At 43.9% G+C, this 22847-nt stretch overlaps 1 protein-coding gene across 1 annotated transcript in view; it reads right to left on the reverse strand.

Annotated features, from left to right (window-relative positions):
- Positions 1-1751: 1751 nt before the first annotated feature.
- Positions 1752-22847, reverse strand: part of LOC115827324 (spermatogenesis-associated protein 16-like) — a 32724-nt gene continuing 11628 nt past the window's right edge. The window contains exons 4-10 of the mRNA XM_030791130.1: positions 19894-19978; positions 15142-15289; positions 12349-12498; positions 10414-10526; positions 7622-7786; positions 5749-5832; positions 1752-1934 (exon numbers count right to left, since the gene is read on the reverse strand). Coding sequence (XP_030646990.1) covers positions 1752-1934; positions 5749-5832; positions 7622-7786; positions 10414-10526; positions 12349-12498; positions 15142-15289; positions 19894-19978 — 928 coding nt within the window. The remainder of the gene's footprint in view (positions 1935-5748; positions 5833-7621; positions 7787-10413; positions 10527-12348; positions 12499-15141; positions 15290-19893; positions 19979-22847) is intronic.

Consider the following 22847-nt stretch of genomic DNA (forward strand, 5'->3'; position numbering starts at 1 on the left):
AGACACCATGGGCATAATTAATCTCCGCACCATGCCAATACTGCACAATGCAAACGCTGTCTTTCCATGGCCACTCGATAAACACCTTTTGTTTATTCTGCATCCACACTCCACTTCCTCCGCATGCGAGGCTCTTCCTGTTGACTGCATGACACGTTACTTGGACCGGTTTTGTTTTTCATTGTTGTCTAATCCTTTACCAACCGTTTGGACTTACGGCCGCAAACCAGTTTGAGATGCGGGATCCAGGATTATAGGTGTGGTTTGCCCAAGGAGAGGGAGAGCTGCAGTCTAACTTGCTATGTGTGAATCAGCAGTGAACTGACTACATGTTGGTTTCAGCACTGTTGGCTAAATGGGAATGTAGATATAGCTGACTGCCAAGGAAAGGAATACCCACTGAGGCCCCTGAGGAGTGTGTGTGTGTGTGTGTGTGTGTGCGCGTGTTTGTGTGTGGCCGATCGATTGGAAGACGGTAGGTGAGTGACGGAGACTCCGTTTAAACGTGTCTACTCAGTGTGTTCCTAACTGCCTCGTCAAATAACTCCCGAGAACCCCCCCATCGACCCCCGCCCCCGCAAACTGAAAGTCAGTTCATTTAGATGAGCATGCTGCTACACACTGCTAAAGCTGTTACCACACTTAAAGTTTCATCGCTACATTCTCTACTTTGAACAGAAACTTGTTTATAGCTACGTATTTATGCCTTTTTCAGGGTGCAGTTTTTCCTCATAACCTTGTTTGGAATGTGTGTGCCACACAAACCATTTCCAGGTCATTATGTGCACAATTATGTTTTCAGAGACAGTGTTTTTTTTTTTTTTTTTTTAAGAAAAAAGAAAAGAAAGAACATTCACAGCAGGTTTATTATGTAATGTTACATTTATCTAAGCTCGTGCTGCTCAGAGCATTGTTGCGTGTAGTGTTAAGAGAACCCGGAGGCAATATAGCTACAAAAAGACGCGGACAGTTATTCTAAGGCAGTTAATCTGGGGCAGACTGGAAGGCTGAGAAATACCACGGGCAGTTATTCTGAGGCAGTTAATCTGGGGCAGACTGGAAGGCTGAGAAATACCAAGGGCAGTGTGGATCTCACAAAAAGTCTCCCTCCAAATATTTTGACGTGCAGAAGCGGGAGAATGATGCATACATGCATATGTTCATTCAAATTCTCCCATTTGTTTCCATTTCATCTGTTTCCATTTCATCTTATCCCAACCCAACATCCGCATTTCTCTTTCCCCGTAGTCCTGTAGCATGGATAATTTCCGTTTACAAATTGTCATGTGCCTGATGTACATTTCGGATGGATAAATAAAAAAAGAGCATGTATGCATATTTACACATGCACATTTCCTTATGCATAAATTGTACACCCCCGTGCATTCAGACCAGCAGAAGGTCTTTCATCTGGAGTGCTGAGCCGGAGTGTCTAACTAGTAAACAACGGAGAGGAAAAAGGGAGAGTGAGATAGAGAAGCATGCGCCCATACACACACACACACACACACACAGACCCCCCTAAATCAGGGAGATGGCAAGGCTGCAAAGCCCATTTATTTCTGCCAGCATAGAGTAATGAGCTCCTGCTGAAGCTGAGTTTGTGTGTGTGTGTGTGTATGTGTGTGTGTGTGTGTGTGTGTGTGTGTAGGGTTTGGGCAGGAGGGTGGGAGTGTCAGGAAAAGGGGCTTTGGTTGTGGAAGCGGGATACTCCTTCATACGTGGGTGGAACCAGGTTGTCTGGTGGACCGCTATGTCCAGGAGGCTGGCTCTCCAAGAACAGGGGCCGGGACCTTTTTCGGCATGGACTTGTCCCACCGACGTTTAGCTTCTCTCCTCCTCTCTCTGGCCTGTTGTCTCCTGACGGCCCTGAGAGCTTTATTCTTCAAATACACGTTCTCCATTTCGTAAAGCATCTCCTCGATGTCTCCCACCTTTAAACCACAAACATACGTCCATCAAGAGGGGACATCTGATTTTCAGGGATTACATTACTTATTAAATTTATTACTTACTATTTATTACTTATCAGACAGCTTTTCACTGGTCCCAGATCAGTGCCAAGCCCATTTTTATTTTGATATATACGAGTGCTCCCTCAGAGACTTAATTACTTTCTGGAGATGGAACAATGAGCTTCAGTTATCTTCACTGCATCTTTTTTTTTTTTATTTTATTCTGATGAGACCGGCTCTTGGAATTTATTGTGTCTGCCTTCATAGCACAGAGGAAAGGGAGGCAAAAATATGGAAGCGAAATTTATTTTGAGTGAAATATGAAAGCGACTGTACGACGAAGAAACGAATTAAAAAGCCTATTCAGGAGTTAGGACAGAGAGAAGAAATGAGAAAAAGAGACAGAGACAGAGAGGAGGGAGAAAGAGAGAGAGAGAGAGAGAGAGAGAGAGAGAGAGAGAGAGAGAGAGTCAGGTGATCAGATCTGTTTAGCTATGAGCGCTGGAAGGATCTCAGAGAACTGAATGTGTTTATTTGAGGGATCCTTCCCCAGGGGAGTGGAATAAATGAAACACAGGGGTGGGTAAGAGCAAGCATTCACCTTCTCTAAATGCACTGCTCAGACTGCTAAAATGAAGCCCGGTGGATGAAGTGAACACACACACACACACACACACACTCATGCCAGACTCAATGTGAACAACAATTAGCTCTGTCAATTAGTGTGCAGCCTGCACCCACGCTGCACTTTTGTGTGTGTTTACGAAAGAGACGGCAACGGGGAACAGAGCGATTGGTCGGCATCACTTTGGAGACCGCCCGCAGCCTACCAGCATTCTGATACACAAGACCTGTCAAAGCGTCCATCAAATCTGTCAAAGTCCATTACCGCAAGGGAGCCAAAACAAAAGGTCTTCACCGCAGGAGCGGAGGAACAGGACTGTGGAAATTTGGAGCAGTCCTGCGTCTACCAGAAAATGAATCATATTATGCAAATGAAAACCACGGCACGCAACAAGCGTCTTTGCTCCACTCTCTGTGACCTTTTTTCTTGGAGCCTCTCAAAGTTTATCTCATTCACTGTCGTAATCAATAGAACATTCTGGAATCAAGGCTATAGGTCAGTCTCTGCCGAGCACAAAACATTTATTTATATATTTCATTTTAAACCACTGAAGAACCACGTATCCTTTCCAATCACAAAAAAGGTGCATTTGGAGATAAAACACGTCTGCCTTGCAAATTCGCGTCTGTGTTACACTTCAAACCGATAGTTCTAGAAGTTTCTCACTTTGAGGCACCGGGAGGAGCTCAAAGGGTTTTATTTCTAAGTAATGGACTGAAGACGACCGCCGACATTGCCCAATGACTCATCACAACAAAACTGGAAAATCGATATGTTTTGCAGCGCACACTAAGTCAAAACGGAGGCAGACGTTAGTGGTTGCTCAGTTAATGTCCGTTTGATGTATGTAAAACAAATGGATGAGTCTAGATGAGTGAAAATGAAGCATCTAAGGCTAATCCTAGTGTGAGGGCAGAGCAGACAGTTTATAAGGTCCCTGTATATGTCAGACAGAGCTGAATACTACCAGGAGAATACGAGACTCCCACCAGTCATCACTAATGAATTGTACACACAAACATAAAACCATTATTTTATGTATATCATGAGTACAACTGTGCTGTTTGCGTGCGCGTGCGCGTGCGTGTGTGTGTGTGTGTGTGAGTGGTTATGCGTTTCTAGGCCTACAGAAACTTATAAAAATGTTCATCCAGAGCACAATACTATTAATCCTGAAGAGACAGATGGGTCATGTCTGGCACTGGACACAGGGATCAGTCTGTCCCGCCGTGTGTGTGTGTGTGTGTGTGTGTGTGTGTGTGTGTATGGTGAGATATCAGTTCGTAGCCGCCTAATATCATCCAATCCCCCGACAGCCACCGTATTAGAGCGGGCATGTGTCACTGGCACCACTCCGACTTGTGTTAAATCCCAGGGATCCTTATTCTGAGACTCTGAGGAAAAAATGCCGTATCAAGTGCCTTGACATAACGTGGCCGGTATTAAACCGCATCAGTAATTAATACGGATATAACACAGTAACTGCAACATAATAAGACCGTTACACCCGCAATTATCTCTTAATGTACAAACACCTGTTCTAAACAGCGATTAAGAGTGCCAGTGGACGTCCAGAGAGTCTGGTACAGCCGTATCTGTGTTTTCAGTATTTAAAGTGGAGTTTGTTGGGGAGTCTCTAGTTTTGTCCCTGCCCTCTCGCCTTGGCGGCTCCAGTCAGGAATGATGTATGGCCCAGATGTGAAGCGCGAACGCCGGCTCACCGCAGAGCGTCTGAGGGGCAGCGGACGGCACAGGGGTGCTGATGCTTGATGGGGTGATTAATAAGAACCATCAGTAACCCCAGGTGACAGGCTCCGGCGTGGCTGCGAGAGACTGACCCGCCGATGCACTGTCTCGGCGTGTAAGAGTGTCAGCTATCCCGCCCTTGTCCCATTCATCACAATCACACGACAGACACCAAAGAAGCTCTGCCTAAAAACCAACCCAGCATATCAGCTCCGCGACACCTCCTCCTCCGCGACTGCTACTGCCACTGCCGCAGGAGTGTATACTCCCATTCAGCAGCCCCTTTACTCTCGCTTTGGTATTTAGACGTTCAACACCTCCACACTGCTGCTCTGGCATTTCCCATACACCGATATAGAATTGACACACTTCATGCTACCTTTCTGGTCCTACAATATACACACATTCTAACTGCTCCTAGGAGGCATCCACATTTAACATCTGTTCACTGCTACCACAGTAAACCCATGTGCTGCTACATTATACACATACTTAGCTCTGCCTGCCTGACTACATGCGTATACGTTCACCGCCTCCTAACTGCTACTGCTCCACAATCACATTAAACTCCTCCTCACAGCTCCCATAGCAGACCGATGCCCCTAAATCCACATTCGCCGACATCTCACTGCGTCTGTGTGCTAATACCACGCCCGCACAGACAAACGCACAGTAAAATCACTGAGCTGTACATGAATAACACGTCAGGATGACTTCTGACACTAGCCACCTCCCTTAAAATACTGTCCCCAAACAACTCCCCGAGCTGTTCCACTAGTCTCCATTCTCCTCAGTCTCTCCTCTCAATGGATAGTTCACTTGGACAGTGAGGTCAGCAGAAACGTGATGCTGTGTGCGGTGTCCAGTCAGTTAAACAAAGGTTATGATGTCCAATCAGTCAGGATAAAAAGCTCAAATTAGGGCACGTAGGATGCCTGGGGTTGCTTTTTTTGGAGTCAGAAATCACATTTCATTTCTTACTTTGAGTGACTATTTGAATGCCCGCCCCCCCAGTGCTAATTTGCGAGAGAAAATAATTCGGACGGATGTAGGAAATATTTTGAAACCTCCAGGCCCCCTCTCGTCGGACACACCTGCCATTTCAAAGTTCACGATGCTTTGTTCGTCTCGGCGAATGAGACAGCTCCACTGAGAGAGATTCCACCCTACACCCTCCCCAAACCGTGGAAAATTAATTTCCCTCTGATTGGATATGTCAACCGTGTGACATATCAAATCTCTTTGATATGATAAGTCAGCTGAATGACACATGAAATTCCCTCCTTCATATGATACACCAAGAATGTCAGGTGAGGTGTGGTGCCTATGCTGGCATTTTCAACCCCCCCGCGCCCCCCCTCCAAACACATATGCACAGTTATACAGTGTGCTCTCTCTCCCTACTCTTCTCTCTCTATTTACCTTCTGCAGTGCATTCCACACACGTTCATGATCTGTCCGCTTGCCTTCAAGGGTGTCCACGCTCTCTGCCATTAGCTCCTGCAGCTGTGGGCCAAAGATAAAGATTATCAGAGCACAATTCACCCTGCTGCTGCAACTTCTCTAACACACTCGCCTTAAAAGCTAATTAAAAAATCATTTGTCCACCAACGATATTTATAACTCATTCCTCATACAATGAGGCCTGCCATCTTGTCTTTTTCACCCGACGTGTGTGGGTGGAGGAAGAGAGAGAGAGAGAGAGAGAGAGAGAGAGAGGGAGGGAGAGAGAGAGAGAGAGAGGGGGAATAGGGCGGTAGGATTTTTACAAGACTGGTGTGTATAGTGAGGGCTAGACAATGTGGACAAATTGACAAACAGCTCTCGTCCATCAAAGCAGAAGGGAGGGGAGTAATATATACGACAAACCCATGAGACCCATTCATCTGCAGGTTCAGATAGAGAGATTGCGGGGAGGAAGAAAGGAAGAAAGAGAGGGAGCACTGAAGGTGTGCAGCATTCTGGTCAACAACAACAGGAAGTGATCTGGCTTCCAGTTTTAATACGAAAAACTGTTTTTAGCAGAGGAAAACATTCCATAAGAGACCTTTTCAAGGGACACTCAAGGAGCACTTCTGAACCTGAATAATTCATTCACCCTTTAGAAAAAGGAGAGAGAGAGAGAGGGTAAAATAACTTGTTTATTTTTCTTTTCCCTTTTTTTTTTTTTTTTTATTTTTGAACCAAGCTGGTCATTTGTGGGCAATCTGATTCAGCTAATGATGATGAACCTCACTGTCAGTAAATCCAAAAACAACATCTCAGGACCTGACCTGACCTGATTCAAAACAACTCCATTAAAGTTCATTTACCCACAGAAGCTGATAACGCTCTCTGACAGAAATGATACATGAACACACCATTCACCCGGTGTAGAGACTTTTCTCATTCATCTCTATGATTCCAGGTGTTGTCCGAAACAACTGCACGATAACGTCCCGCAAAACGAACGCCTACGCACGCATCCTGTCCGTGGCAGATTTGACGGCAATTTCGCATACATCAGGTTGCACTGATCTGAGTTCATTTCACCACTGTGTGGCACTAATCAAGTAAAGGGCCCATTATACAGCATCTCCACTGTATACCAGAATGAGATTTATACCACCTCCTCCATATTCTCTCTCTCTTTTTCCTTTTTTTTTTCTCCTTTCCTCTGGCTGCTGTACATGTACGCGCACACACACACACACACACACACACACACACAGATACCAAAGCGATGCCTTTTCATTTAGCTGGCTTTGCCCCCATCATCTTCATAAATATTCAAAACAAAAGCTCTGCTTATTGGCGTGCATAATTCAAGACTTTATTAAAACAAGCCTAGCCTAGTTCTGTTGATGGCGTACCAACACCGCGCCTCTCTCTCTCTCTCTCTCTCTCTCTCTCTGATAACATTGCCGCAGGCCCGAGGGACTAGCAGCTTACCCTCCGCTCCAGGGTAATGTTGCTGAGGTGAGGCAATGCTGGCATTTATTCTTTAGCACTGATCCACAATCAGTTTCCAGCGCTGTGATCTGTCATGATAAAGAAAAAGGACTGGAATACTTTCTGGTTCTAGCAGTGGCATTGCTGGGATCCCATGCTACATGTAGCGGGCCATGTACTCTTGCAGAAACAGCAGTCTTCCACAGTGAGCAACGTGAATCACGCCGCTACTGCTAAAGGCTATGCAGCTGAGAAAAAGGTCTATGCGCGGCAAAACACTTGCATTACATATTTCATTAAATGCATGTGTGAAAGAACAGTGAGCTGTGTGAACGTGAGGGGAGACTGTGGCTAGCTAACTCACCAGGCTGGCGTCTGTGGGACTGATATCCTGTAGATAGGGTGCTAGCCCCAGCTCGGCTAGCGTGTGCTCCAGGATTTGGGATTGTTCCTTGGTTCTGCTAAGCTGGCCCAAGTAATCTGCAAACTGCAGTCTCTCTATCAGCCCTGACCCTGCAGAAAATCCAACCTAATCGCTCGCCACATGCAGAAATACACACCGTGAGAGCAGGGAAATATACACATGTGTGTGTTTTTATCCTGGTAGGGACTTAACATTGACTTTTATTTAACTGCAAGGACTGATCACTTAATACAAACTCTAACTCTAAACCTACCCCTGACAAAGAAATACTGTAACACTGTTTGTGCACATTTTTGAAGAATATAACCGAGTAAACCGCAAACAAACACACACACACACAGACACACACACTATAATCACACCGCAAATTTACCTGGACATCAATTTTTAGTTACGCTACAGCAATAAAAGAATAGCCAAATACTGCACGCACACACACACACACACACACACACACACACACACACACACAGACACACACACAGGCACACACACAGGCACAGACTCTTCTCACGCATTGATTTGGAACGCCTTTGTGTGCTACATGACTCTTTAGCACTGCACATGCCTGTGTGTATTTGTTTTGTTGTCTTTTGATTGTTGAGCTGAGAGCAGCAGAGTGGCGTACAAGCAGAACGTTGACCTTTCAGCACAGAGCAAGGGCTAACAGCTCACATTGAAAACCACATGAAGCCTTTTCTTTTCTTTTTTTTTTTCCTTTTTAAAGAATTAGCATACCACAGAACACTGAGGATCTGACAGCTTTTAACGCTCAGGTTACATTTGCACTGGTTTGGGAGCTGCTTTGGTCTGTTGGTTTTTCTGTGTGTGTGTGTGTGTGTGTGTGTGTGTGTGTGTGTGTGTGTGGGGGTGTTTGTGTGTGGAGGGGGTTTTGCAGGTACAATGTCAAAAAAGTAACTTACTGCGCTTCAACAATTTATCACATCATTTATCTTTTGGTGGCTCCTGTCACAAGCTTTTCCTCAACATGGAGACCCCCATCACAGGGTGAACTCATTCTTCTTTTCCTCAACATGGAGACCCCCGTCACAGGGTGAACTCATTCTTCTTATTCCCAGCGACAAAGGATAGAAGGAAATGAAGTCGGCGAGTCTTTTCACTCACCTCTTGCTTTCGTGGAACACCCTCACTGCTCCCTCTCCTCAATGACAAACACACACACACACACACACACCCCACAACACCTCCCCCTCCACCCCATCCCCTGATTTTGAGTCATTTGTGCCCCAGAGTCACTCTAAACGATGGCGCGCTCCTCTTCCTCCACTCCAAACTCTTTGTCTCTCTCTCTCTCTGTCTCTTTTTTTCTCTCCAACGTTTGGGTTTGGCCTGCTATTACCCCTCACTGTCATTCATCCTGTTTATGGTCATTTTTATTACAGATACATATACCCCCACATGCATCATTCACTGCCACTGTGTCTCCCAGGCCGCCGTTCTCACTCTGTGCCAGGCTGCAACATTTACGTTCAATATTCCAAACAGGAGAGAGAGAGAGAGAGAGAGAGAGAGAGAGAGAGAGCGAGAGAGAGAGAGAGAGAGAGAGAGGGCAGGAGGTGAAAAAAAAGCACCCTGCCTCTCCAACTTTTCAAACACTATTTTTTCCTATCTGCTGCATAATTTAGAGAATTTTTTTATTTTTTTTATTATTTTATAAATGTGTCCTTGCTACCCCCAAACACCACAAGTTAGGAATAAGGTGGGGAAACATGGGTGTGATCATTTAAATTCCAGGACAGTAACATTTATAATATGTTCTATAAAGCTGGAGTTTAAGTACTTCTAGAGCTAAGCTAATGTTTAGCTAACGGTAGCATTACCATTATGTAAATAAGCATCAGCAAGAATACAAATTCATTTTGCTACGGAGAGCTTCTCTCTTCTGCCAAACCGCCACAGAAGAAAATATATCCCTATATATCCCAAACGCAGGAGACATATTTTAGATCCCCTATAGCAATTTGTCTGAATAAAGAGAAAGTTATAATATTTACACCTTAATTATTCAGTTTTCTGCCACCTCTGTCTCACTTTCCGACTTCAAAATACCTCACCTGACAGTTACGTGCGGAATTGTTCACAGACGGTTAGGGTCCAAGTTAACTTTGGCAAGATGTATTATTCGGTAAAATGAGCACGTTGCTCACAATTTAGATGAGATCAATTCTGTTTTTAATAGTGAGGTAATAGGATTTCTTGCTGGCTTTCACCGCCTCAGAGTGAGTGACTAATTCGATCAGCATCACGTCTCCTTTGCTCCTCATACCGTCTATGTCACAGGTGTGATTGAACCAAAGTCCTCCAAAATAAACGGCGAGAGATTTCGAGCTTCAAATGAAACGAAAACTCATTGTATCTGTATGTATGCGTGTGCGTGTGCGTGTGTGTGTGTGTGTCTCAAACAGCTGTAAGAGCTCCCAAACAGGCAATGGCATTTTCGCTAAATGAGACTAACGGGAGACAAAGAGCTCCCGATTTTCAAAGGAAATGTCTTCAAAACCATTTTAAAAACCAGCCAGAAAGCGGCTACTTTGTGCTCTCTAAGACCGTCTTTAAAGCAGAATTATGGGAAATGGATAGTTCATTCAAACCTTTCTTTAGAACCTCAAGTGGTGACAGTTTGACAAGAAGATTCCAAACACTTACAAACCCCCACGGAAACAGTTGCCATGGAGCTCAACGGACCGCGGGGCTTTGAAACGTATACCTACATCTAACTTGGTGCACTTAATAAAATCTAGAACCGGCAGAATCTTCCTCCCCAAAGCCTCACACATCTTCCCAGCATCTGCTGAGGTTGGATGAATAAACGGACTTCTGAGACCTGCAGGAGAAACCAGACAACTCGTCACTTCATCGTACATTATCATCTTCTACCCATCAAACGTTTCCTTTAAGGTCCCATTTATCAGAGTGTTTTTTTTTTTTTACACCTCCTTTTATTTATCCACAGTAGGGCCAGAGAGAGGCTGTCATGCCAGGGAAGAGAGAGGTAGTGGAGACAAGGGTACCATGTCGCCGTAACGCCCAGAGCAACTTAGTGTTAAGTGCCTTGCTCGCGGGTAATTCTGCAGGAGCCAAAGGAAGGCCGAAGACAGAAACCACCAGCCTGCCAGTGTTACATCAGCACCACTAAGCGTTCAGACAGCACAAACAGCAGGCCATTTTTGTTTTCTTTTCTTTTTTTCTAAAGTTTTGACATCTTGTATTATAAACGGTGTTATCACTTTGATGGTGGTTGTACAACATGTGCCTCAGTGACAGTGGGTCTTATGGCCAGTGCTACATTTTTCAGTTATTTGATATTATTATTTATCATTATTTCAGCTTTTTCTTTTTTTCCTTTTTTTTGGGCCTGACATGAGCTCTTGTTATTGCTGCTGTGTTATTGATGACCACCTCTGCTTGTGGGTCTCCAGCTGATGCTGTGTGAGGGATCCTGCCTTGTCCTTCACTTCACTCCTGTCTCACACCGTACGCACTCACCACACCGTCGTTCTGCTCACACGATCACAGCGAACAGGGTTTACCGCAGGGGTACCACGTTCGATGAGGGTAGGGTGTCCTCTCCCACCTCTGCTGGTGAGCGATCGCTTTGAGGGCCCGCGAGAGAGACGGCCGCTCCTTTGATACATTACACAAACACGTCGATTCCCCCCCCGCCCCGCCCCTTTTCTTAAGAGCACACGCTCGCGACCGCAGCACACGCGGTGCTGACCTCGTCAACTCTACTCCACTGCCGCGGCAGTCCATCTTATGCCCCGCGATGCTCTCTCTGCTTAGCCGTTTCCGCCCAGGCCGAAGTTAATTAAGAAATTTAATGTCATCACAACCAATAGAACCACCCCTCCCAGCCACCACCCTCACCCCGCAATCTTTTGACCACTGAACTAGAGAAGAGAAAAGTCAATAGGAATTTCTCATTTTACAAATGACATGATGATGCCTTGGGCTTAAGGGACAAACGGGTTTAATTTGTGTTGAGGAGCTTGCAGACCTGCTTCCCTCTTCTCGTTTTCGGGCTGTGCCGCCTGTCTCTTAAAGTGCTGAGGAGTTCACTTTGGGAGAGGCAACTGTAAAGAGACTTCTCAGACGTCTGGAAGTCTTTTTGGATTATCTTCCTCCTGTAAATGTCTGAGCTGCTGAAAGACTCAGTGACAAAAAAAAAAAAAAAAGGGGGGGGGGAACTTGTGTGACGTGCGCGCCGAGTTATTTGTGTTGCATATTGAGCAGCCCTGGTCTTGCTCTCTCTCTATCTCTCTCTCTTTTCTTCCCTGAAGGAGAGAGCGTTCTTTCTCTCTCTCATATCCCTCCTCAGAACAGCTGTATGTCAGTTGCTGATGGTGTGACATGATGAGCAGATCAAGAGGTCAGAGTGACACCAATGGTGCGATGTCAAAGAATTCGCATGAGCTCATCTCATAAATAGCTTAAACACCCTCAGCTAAATCTCTAAATACTCTGTTCTCTCATTTACATTATTAATTTCCTCAAACGGAGAACTTAAAAAAGTGGAGGGAGTTGTTAAGAGCATTTAGAGTGAAGATACTGAGTCTATATATATATATATATATATATATATATATATATATATATATAAAGAGTTTATTTTTTTGGAAGGAAGAAAAGCTCTCTATATCAAATACCTGTAAATGTAGGACATCTTCTGAGAAGTAGTTTATCCAAAAATTGCCCATCCTGGCTCCTCTTGAAGCCAATGGTCAGGGTGTAGCTTTGGGTGGAGGTGTCTGTCCTCCAGTCTGTAGTCTGGGGCAGTAAATGACCTGTAAGAGGGTCTGGAGGCAAAGACAAATAACCAGTATTCCTCATTAGTATATGGCACTGAAAACATGACCTTACCCCTCTGACAGATTACAGATAGTCCCCATAAAAAACCAAAACAAACACACACACACATACAAAAAAACAAACAAACAAGAGAACAAACAAACAAAAAAACAACACGTGCATCTATTGCTTGAGAGGAGTTAAACAGATTTGAGAAATTTCTGACTTGACATTCGCTCCATCGTTCATTCATTTATTCATTTGATCATAGGCTCAGTCACTCACTCGTTTCTGACTGGAATACTTGCGGTGGAGCTTTATGTATAACAGAGGAAGAGTTAGCTCAAGGCTCAGAGACATATATAGCAAGCATTTACATTTTTTCATCTTTCAGAAAGAAAAATAATAATACTGCAAAAGAGCTAGCTAAGCACAATGAGGAGAATGACATGCAAATTGGGAAGATACAACAGTGAACAGTAGGAATGTCGCCTCTCTGTCAGCGGTGAAAATATACACAACTTCCACAAGTCTTCAAATGAGTCACGTCCTTCAAGGCATGTAGGATTAATCATGTCATGTGACACGCATAAGGTTCCACTAATGTGCTAAAAAAGAAAAAAAATACATAGCAACTGGGAGAAGCTTTGTCGCTTAGGGAATGAGAATGTTGACACGAGGTGTAGCCAGAAATGAATGCATCCTCTAGGGAATTTTTCTTGGTGGATTAAGGACGCCCTGAGGGGAACAAACGTCATCTCTCTCTCTCAAAACACAATACGTCAGATGAATCATGACGCCGTCTTTGCGTGTTTCTGTGCTTGTCCTGAGTGGGCCATTTACCTCTTTGCACCCAGGTTTTTCATTCGTGCCAGAAATGGTTCAACTGATAGCCACGTTCTGCAGAAGGTGTGACATCTAACAGCTTTCTTATTGTCTATGGTTCGGGGACCAAACTCCCTGCTGTGTCAATAAATTCAAAGTTTTCCATGGTGAATATCCATTAACTTGCCTGGAATTTATAAGCATGCCTTCAGTTTTTCTTTTTTTTTTTGTACAACATTACAAATTGTATGCCCAAGGTGGTTGTGAAACCTTTGATCATAAGTGTATAATTTAAGAGCATGTTAATTTCTTAAACAAGAGCAAAATTAAAAAAAAAAAAAAATACCCCCCCCCCCCCCCCCCCCCCCAAGAATAAACCAATAAACATTGTGTAGTGGCCTATGAACACACTTCAGCCGCTTTTAATTGGGAAGTCAGGGATTTTCTACGGACACTCCCCCTCGATCCACAGTCCACACACAATCCTCAGGAAATCCACAAGGTACAAGACCAGTGAGGCATCGATTCTGGACTTTTACAAAAAGAGAGGTGAAAAAAAAAAAAGAACGCCTATGAAGAAGCAAAGAAGAACCTCATTTGAAAAGTGAAAAGTTCATAGGTTGAAAACCGTGTGTTCTTTGACCCCCATTATCACTCCCTCTTCTTCAGCTTTTTCCCCTTACACCCCTGAAGGACAGCTATTAAATAGTTAACGTGGGCATATAAACTTACATGAACTGTGTGCATAATGTTTCCATAAAGCTGAAGTCCATTTAAAATACATTTCAAATAGCCACGTAATCAGGAAGCCGACTGAAAACAACGCTAAATTCTAACTCAACATAAACATATACCAGCTTCCTTTAAATGGCTTCAACACCATAACGCAAAGATTTGAAGGACTACTGAAAATGACCACTTCTCGTTTTTTTCTACTTTTTTTTTTTTCTAATGGAGAATCAGGTCACAGTGTGGATGCCACATGATTGATGAGTCTGCCCATCTCTGACCACTCACCTCTAGTCCTAGTTTTCACGTATGTCACAGGCTACGAATGTGAAGAGAAATCCACAGTGAGTACATGCAGAGCTAACTTTAACAAGGGCCCTTGGAGACGCCTTAAGTCCTCCCTCACCCCCATTCTGTCTGTGCTACTCCCCTGACGCTGGGCTAAAAACCAAGCTTTAAGCCCACTGAAATTTCACTGGCCCTGGGACACGCTGGAGCTGAGCTGCCACGCTCTCAAAGGCAAAGTTAATTAACGAGTTAACCGTACATGTTCACCCAAACACACACACACACACACACACACACACACACACACAATCAGGCACAGACATGCACATAGGCCTAAAACTCTAGGCATCAGGGCCTTATGATTAAGTTGAGGTAAGGAGTTGAGTAATTTGAGATCAGTGACAGCGAATGCAGAGTTTAGAAGGCAATTAAAGACCATAGGTATTTTCTCCCTCTTAAATGGAAATGGGAAGACATGTGAAAAGGTAGCTGTGTGATTAACGTGGGGAAAAGGCGCTTGCTCGCGATCTGTGAAAACACCTCAGCTTTCTTGTCCGAGGTGAAAAGGTTGTCTCATCCTTGACCTTTTTTCCGGGATAACATCTTAATTAGCTGAGCTGGGAAGCGTCGATTAGCCTATTGTAAAATCATCATATATAATGTGACAACCCAAAAGTCTTTCGTGAATGCTGAAAAGGTTTCACAGACAGAAGAGGAAGGTCTCTTCCAACAAAATCCCTTCATTTTTTTTTCTTTTTTTTTATGGCAAGGATAGTTGTCTAAATTTGAGGTTAATGATTCTGTCGTGCCTGTGAAGATGTAGGCAGAGAATGCCGGATGAAGATTCCGGAAGGTCTCCTCAGTCTGCTCGACAAAGTCTTTGGTAACTTTGCCAACACAAGGAGTGTACAGGACAGAGAAATTTTCCTCCATTGTAATAGCTTCCTCCAGCAAACCCTAAAAAGAGAGAGAGAGAGAGAGAGAGAATATTTTTGTAATTAATGAGAAATAATTTGGGTTCCATGTAATCAAATCTTTAAAAGATGGTGAAAGTGTGTACAATCCAAGATCTGTATTTAAGGTCCTGTCTGTGTTTATTAGCATTTAGTGTTCTGAGCTTTGAGAAACAAAGCAAACTGCTTCGGCGTTATGACATGAGCTTTTAAAGGAGAAAGGGTTTTTTGCTATTTATTTATTTATTTCTCCTTGCATTTAAGACTGTTGATTAAACCAGTATCAGGTAGTGCTCACAGACTAATCTATTTCCCCCACGCTAATCCTCTCAGAATGCAAAGGGACAGATTATTATGGATTGGGGATTAGTTTGGCTTTGGTGTTCTCATAACCTTTAACATTTGCTGAGGCATGAATAGAGTGACCACTAAAATAAATCTTTTGTCTCCTGTGTTTGTATGGTAACAGTTCAGTCACATCTCTTCATACTGAAGAACTGTAGTATCAAGTAATTGAGAGTACACAGTGCTGGATATGTATGCATGTGCTGAATGTGTAGTTCAGTCCGTCGAGCCATAAATCATATTTATTGATGCGTTTCAGAGAGAGTCTATGGAGAGATGTTCTCCAGCAGATGATCTGGAAAGAGGAACCATCATAGCCTCATTTGCGGCCATTGATTGAAACCCCTCGCTGACAACGCTGCGACAGAATGAAACATGACAGCCAAACGTCTGATTTATTCACTTGACAAGGATTTTTTAAAAGAAAGACGTGGGTTTTCAAATGCCACCGATGGACACGTTGCCAATCCGACTGTTATACATTTTTTGGAGAGGTTCTAGCATTCACCCCTATGAAGTCTATCCTTTAAGGAAAGAATAGACAAGGATTACATGGAACAGCCTCCGACATCACTGAATGTCTTGGTATTCTGGTGATGCTAGGAAGAACACTTCAGTTTCCAAGAGTCTCCAAAAACACAAAAGAGTCTACCTTCCCCCAAAACATCATTTAGCTAAAAGTAATCATCCACTAAAGGCTTTACAGAAAAAAAACAAAAAACTGAAAGAGAAACAGATGATCAAAAGATCCATGGGTGCACTTTCTGAAATATTTATATTTATCAACAAAGCATACATTGATACTGACAATGGGAATTGTTGAAACAGACTTTTAAGTATACTCTGTGCAGATTTCTAAGCCTACTAAACACACAAGGACAAATTCTTCACTCTCCAATGCAATAAACCAGCAGATAGACAGAATGATCTCTTTCATGGTTTTTTTGTCCTCTTGTGGTGAAATAATAATCCTAGTAAAATAAATAAATAACTAAATAAAGGAATACAATGTCCTCTTTGGCAGTCAAGGCACCATGGTAAAGACCACAGGGTAACACTGTGGGTGGAGAGGGAATGAGCTACTGTTGTATATGTGGGCATTTTCATCCAGTAACAATGAAACCTGGGGAGGAGGGAAAGGGGCTCTGGAGGAGGTAGAGCGAGGAGGAGGCAGAGAGAGGAGGATGTGTGTAGAGGTAGAGAGAGGAGGAGGTGTGTAGAGGTAGAGAGAGGAGGAGGTGTGTAGAGGTAGAGAAAGGAGGAGGTATGTAGCGGTAGAGAAAGGAGGACATATGTAGAGGTAGAGAGAGGTGGAGGTGTATAGAGGTAGAGAGAGGTGGAGGTGTGTAGAGGTAGAGAGAGGAGGAGGTGTGTAGAGGTAGAGAGAGGAGGAGGTATGTAGAGGTAGAGAGAGGAGGAGGTGTGTAGAGGTAGAGAGAGGAGGAGGTATGTAGAAGTAGAGAGAGGAGGAGGTATGTAGAGGTAGAGAGAGGAGGAGGTGTGTAGAGGTAGAGAGAGGAGGAGGTGTGTAGAGGTAGAGAAAGGAGGAGGTATGTAGAGGTAGAGAAAGGAGGACATATGTAGAGGTAGAGAGAGGAGGAGGTGTTTAGAGGTAGAGAGAGAGGAGGAGGTGTGTAGAGGTAGAGAGAGGACGTATGGAGAGATAGAGAGAGAGGAGGAGGTATGTAGAGGTAGAGAGAGGAGGAGGTATGTAGAGGTAGAGAGAGGACGTATGGAGAGATAGAGAGAGAGGAGGAGGTATGTAGAGGTAGAGAGAGGAGGAGGTATGTAGAGGTAGAGAGAGGACGTATGGAGATATAGAGAGAGGGGAGGAGGTATGTAGAGGTAGAGAGAGGAGGAGGTGTGTAGAGGTAGAGAGAGGACGTATGGAGAGATAGAGAGAGAGGAGGAGGTATGTAGAGGTAGAGAGAGGACATATGTAGAGGTAGAGAGAGGAGGAGGAGGTATGTAGAGGTAGAGAGAGGACATATGTAGAGGTAGAGAGAGGAGGAGGAGGTATGTAGAGGTAGAGAGAGGGGAGGAGGTGTGTAGAGGTAGAGAGAGGACGTATGGAGAGATAGAGAGAGAGGAGGAGGTATGTAGAGGTAGAGAGAGGGGAGGAGGTGTGTAGAGGTAGAGAGAGAGGAGGAGGTGTGTAGAGGTAGAGAGAGGACGTATGGAGAGATAGAGAGAGAGGAGGAGGTATGTAGAGGTAGAGAGAGGAGGAGGTATGTAGAGGTAGAGAGAGGAGGAGGTGTGTAGAGGTAGAGAGAGGACGTATGGAGAGATAGAGAGAGAGGAGGAGGTATGTAGAGGTAGAGAGAGGGGAGGAGGTGTGTAGAGGTAGAGAGAGAGGAGGAGGTGTGTAGAGGTAGAGAGAGGACGTATGGAGAGATAGAGAGAGAGGAGGAGGTATGTAGAGGTAGAGAGAGGAGGAGGTATGGAGAGAGATGAAAAACTCGGTCCTTACTGAGGGCCGTCAGGATAAACACACACAGACGAATTGAAATCTGAGTGGAATGGAAATGAAAAAAAAAAAACAGAGAGAGAGAGAAAAAGAGAGAGAGAGAAAGAGAGAGAGGAAGGGACTTGATGTATACTGAAAGCTATCTAATCTCACTTGAAGAGAATGCAAATCATTGCTGGGCTCCATGGCCAACTTTTAGGAGAGGTCAGAGACAATTTTTATTTCTTTATTTAGCTGTGAATTTTCAAAAAGAAAAGGCTCCAGACTGGAAATGGGAAGGGCGACTCGGACTAAGTGCACTCTTACAGTACCTGCATAAACATTTCCACCGGCCTCTGTTTCCTGACTTATTCTGATTCTGATTTACTAATGGCATCAGCACAATAGTTTGGTGGTTTCACTTTCAGCTGGTGGGTGAATTTTATGGTTTGATGGTTTGGGGGTCTTGCCCTAAGAAAAAGGTTTTCTTGCAAAATCCCATTTCCTGCGTTCTGGTAATGTTTAGCATGACTCATGGCATATTTTGCACTCAAAGATATATTTTAAGCAGCAAACAGAAAATCTCCACTGTCATGCTAACTAGTAGACATCAACAGTTTGACATATTTAGATATTTAGATATGAACTCGCTATAATTTGACCTGTGCATCAGGAAAATGATGACGCTTTTGACATTTTCAAGAACACACTGGAGAAAAAAAAACAAAAACGAAAACAAAAACCCCCCGAACCCACTGATTAATTCGTGTCATACTGGAAACTTACTAAAACGACCATTTTTCTCTTTCTCTTGTTTTCTTCTGCTGAGAGAAAAATGTTGACATCCTGAGATAAATAGAAAAGACATTTGTTTTGAATTTGGCTACAGAAGAAGGAGGCACTGCTGTAGCTATACAATGGCCAGCAAGACATGAAGAATAGGCTCAGTGTGTCTGTGAGTACCTCTGCCCTACTGTTAAGACAGGGACAAAACTATGGTTCTCAGCTGTGAATTCTACATGTTCTCAAAAACAGGTTTTATGTTTGTTCTTGCACCCTATGTACATATGAAATCAAAGTCGACATTTTCAGGAAAATGGTAGGGATGGTGCTGGTTATATGGAAAACTCTTACGATAATGTGGTTATATACATTACATAGAAGTCAGTGTGAAGGAAGTTTTGTATGAGAAAAGGAGCAGTCAGGAAATATACAGTAAATGAATGTATAAACTAGTGAATTGGCAAATATATTTACCTCCTGAAATACTGAACAGGGAAAGCAGAGTGCAGGGCAACTAAAAGATACATAAAAGCTGGAAAATGTACACATAAGTAAGATAAAAAACAGCGATACACCGGGGTTGAAACAAGCAAAAACTGCTGTCCCATGAAAAATATTTCCTAAAACTTTAATTACCACGGCAACCCACTGTTCCACTGAGAACAAATAAAACCACTGGTTTACCTCTCGGTGAAACGGAAGCGATGCACCGGGCACAAAAAAAGGACCAGAGCCAGTTTTTTATGCGACGGTAACGACATTTCATACCACACTTTGGTATTTTCCTGTCACTATAACAGCGTAGCTTTGACCGAACGAGGTCCCTAAGCCAGAGGTGCTGACTTTGTGTTCAGAAACCCAACCATATCTTGCAGTAGTACAACATAACGAGTTTACTGCTATGCTGGGGTTACCAGCTGATTGATATGCGGGGAGCTACCTCAGTTGGCAGTCTTTTAAGCAATAATCATTCATCAAGCTTTTGATTGGACGCCGCTGCCCCTCCCGCCCAGTGGCAGGCCATCCGTCCTCACCTGCCAATACAGTTTGATGAGCTTGCTTATGTGTTCCTCCACACCACCCGACAGCCAGTAGACATAGTCAGCAATCATGGCGCTTCTAATGACAAGGACAGAAACAAACAGTATCAGACAACTTTCAATCAAGATGTTACACCTCGCTCAGGAGAGAGGCACAGGAGATCAGCCACATGCTCAATAGGTGCTAAAAAAAACAAAAAGAAAAAAAGAAAATAAGAAATGCACGTACACACACACACACACACACACACACGTACACACACACACACACACACACGTACATACACACACACACGTACATACACACACACACACACACACACACACACACACACACACATACACACACACACACGCACACACACACTCACACACACCACGTGCACTATCTGAAGCAAAATGCTGGTTTTACGCTACAGCTTTAGGTGATGCAAAAAGGTGTTGGCACCAGTAGTCTATTTGTGTCTGCTGTTGGCACCACGCTGCTCCTAGCGCCAATCTGCTGCTGAGTCTTACAGTATCAAGACCATCTCAGATGTTCTCCATGTTATGTATTGTGAGTATAGAGAGAGAGAGAGAGAGAGAGGAAAAAAAACCAGAAAAGTAGGGGGGAAAAAAAACAAACAAACAGGATGTAGAATGCTGTCTTCTGTTGTTTTCTGCTGATTCCTCTGTTTGAGGTTGCAATGTCAGTTACCTCACTCGTTAGAGTTAAATTATACAGCCTGACAACATGCTGTTTGGATGCTTTTATTTGGTTTGTGGCATGTTAAAAAAAACCCAACAAACAAACAAACAAAAAAAAAACAAAAGAAAAGAAAACAAAAAACCTTTGAACCTTTGATCAACATGGAAGTGCTGTACAAACCCATCAGAATGAATCTGCGTGAATGAGAGCATCTAGTGCAGACACACATGCATGCACACACATATACTATACATAAATAAGACTTATATATATAATCTATGTCTCTCCCTATATATATCTATATATTATATATATCTCAGATGTGTGTGCGTGTGCGTATGTGTCTGCTGTGCATGTAAACACACACACGCGCGCACACACACACACACCCACACACACACATTCAGATTAGGACATCACACACAGAACATTTATTCTAACTGATCAAAGAGATGTGTGATCAGACAATGTTTCAGTGAGTGAAGGGGGAAGTGGAACTGATGGCTCTGCCTTTTGTTTGGCGGAGAACCTGCTGTTTTACTATCATCTGTATGCTGAGGGAGGAGAGAGGGACAGAGTGGCCGTGCGGGAGAGAAGTGTGTGCACAAAGTGAGAGCGGAGAGCAGGGGAGGCGTATGCAGGAGATGGGGGGGGGGGCTACTGTGTGTGTGCATGTGTGTGTGTGTGTGAGGCAGATCTTTGTGCACAGGAATATGTAAGTAAACCTCAACAAAAGCACCGGAAAAATATCAACACGCTCAATCAATTTATGAAGATTCTGTATTTATATAAAGCAATTACAGTACATATCTGTAAAAATTCAGTAAGTGCTTTACATTATCCAGTCCCATCATGCAGTTAATATCTATTCAGAGCAGCATGTCTGAGGTAGCCTACAACAGGTTTGCAGCCTGTGAGCAGGTAGCACTTGCCATGCTTCTGTATTAATCAATGGGTTAAAAAAAATTGACAGGTGATGTTTTATTTTTATTTGTTTTTTTTAGAAACAGTTCCATCAGTTACCACTTAGGTCTACTTATTCTTCTAGACACAAGTGAGCAGGGCTTTGGATTAAACATGTTCTCTGTGAATTATGAGTTGGCTCTGGTTTGTATTTGGCAAGAGCAAAACACCCGCTTTCTTGCCTCTGGCAAATTGCTTGAGCTCCAGCTGCCCTGAGCAGAATCCGTCCGACAGTGAGATCACTGGTAGATAATCCGTGTCATTAGCCTTGATTGGATCCTCATCCGTAATGACTCCACGGCAACACTCCCCAATTCTCCTCCGATCACTCTTCCTCTTTCTGCTTGAAACTTGAGGAGGTGGAAACTGTCACCTTTAGATCAATGTATCTCCAGAGGTATTTCTGGGTGTTTGAGTGAATGAGCCCAAATAGCTGGTTCCTGAGAGGCCAAACATTGAGTATCTGTTTTTCCGTGCTGCTTAATGACTCCAATATGCCCACAGGATATGGAACTGACAGGGGAACTCTCCAAGGGTCACCAAGCACAGAATCTCTTTAGACATCGCCTATTTTTACTGGACAGTGGCAGTCAATGCATCTGCTAGCGCGACAGACTACTACACCATTAAGGCGCTAGACCATTCTTCTCCAGCACAGGTACTGCGCTGGTTTTAACCTGTCGACGCGCGTTTGGAGGCTTGTTGAAACACAGCTCAGCGTTTAGGAAGAGAAACGTCGGGAGGCCTCATTTAAACGTGCTTCATTAATCCCTGATGAGGATGTGCCAGGGTCCTGCTGTGGCTGAATGCTGCCATCCTCCTGGGTGGAAATGTCAATTAAATGTTTACAAATAATTAAGCATAGCATCTACTTGTTCCTTTAGGGATTGAAATGTTGTCAGTAAACATGACATTTTCTCAGCAGGGTGTGGGGAGGACCTAACTAAGTAGCTTTTCCTGTACAGCCCCCCCCCCCCCCCCCCCCCCCCCCGCCCCCCAAGTCTCCAGAAGGAGTTCATCTAGCTGTGGATTATTACTCTGCCGTTGTTTATAGTCGTTAGATGTCAGCTTTTGATTTTCTCACGACTCCTATAGCAATATCAGTTCTCACTTAGGGGGGGATGTTTCAAGACAGGGAGCAGAGGCTTCATTCTACCACCTGTTTTTCCATTTTTTCCCTCAACCAACCAGGTAAATACTAATCACTGTATGATTAGTGCTGCACGGTGCTGAGAGGTAAACTGACTGTGGATGGAAAAATCTAGAATCCATATGCAGAATACAGATTAAGAAACTG

This window comes from Chanos chanos, chromosome 14, assembly GCF_902362185.1.
Source record: "Chanos chanos chromosome 14, fChaCha1.1, whole genome shotgun sequence".
Classification (NCBI taxonomy): domain Eukaryota; kingdom Metazoa; phylum Chordata; class Actinopteri; order Gonorynchiformes; family Chanidae; genus Chanos; species Chanos chanos.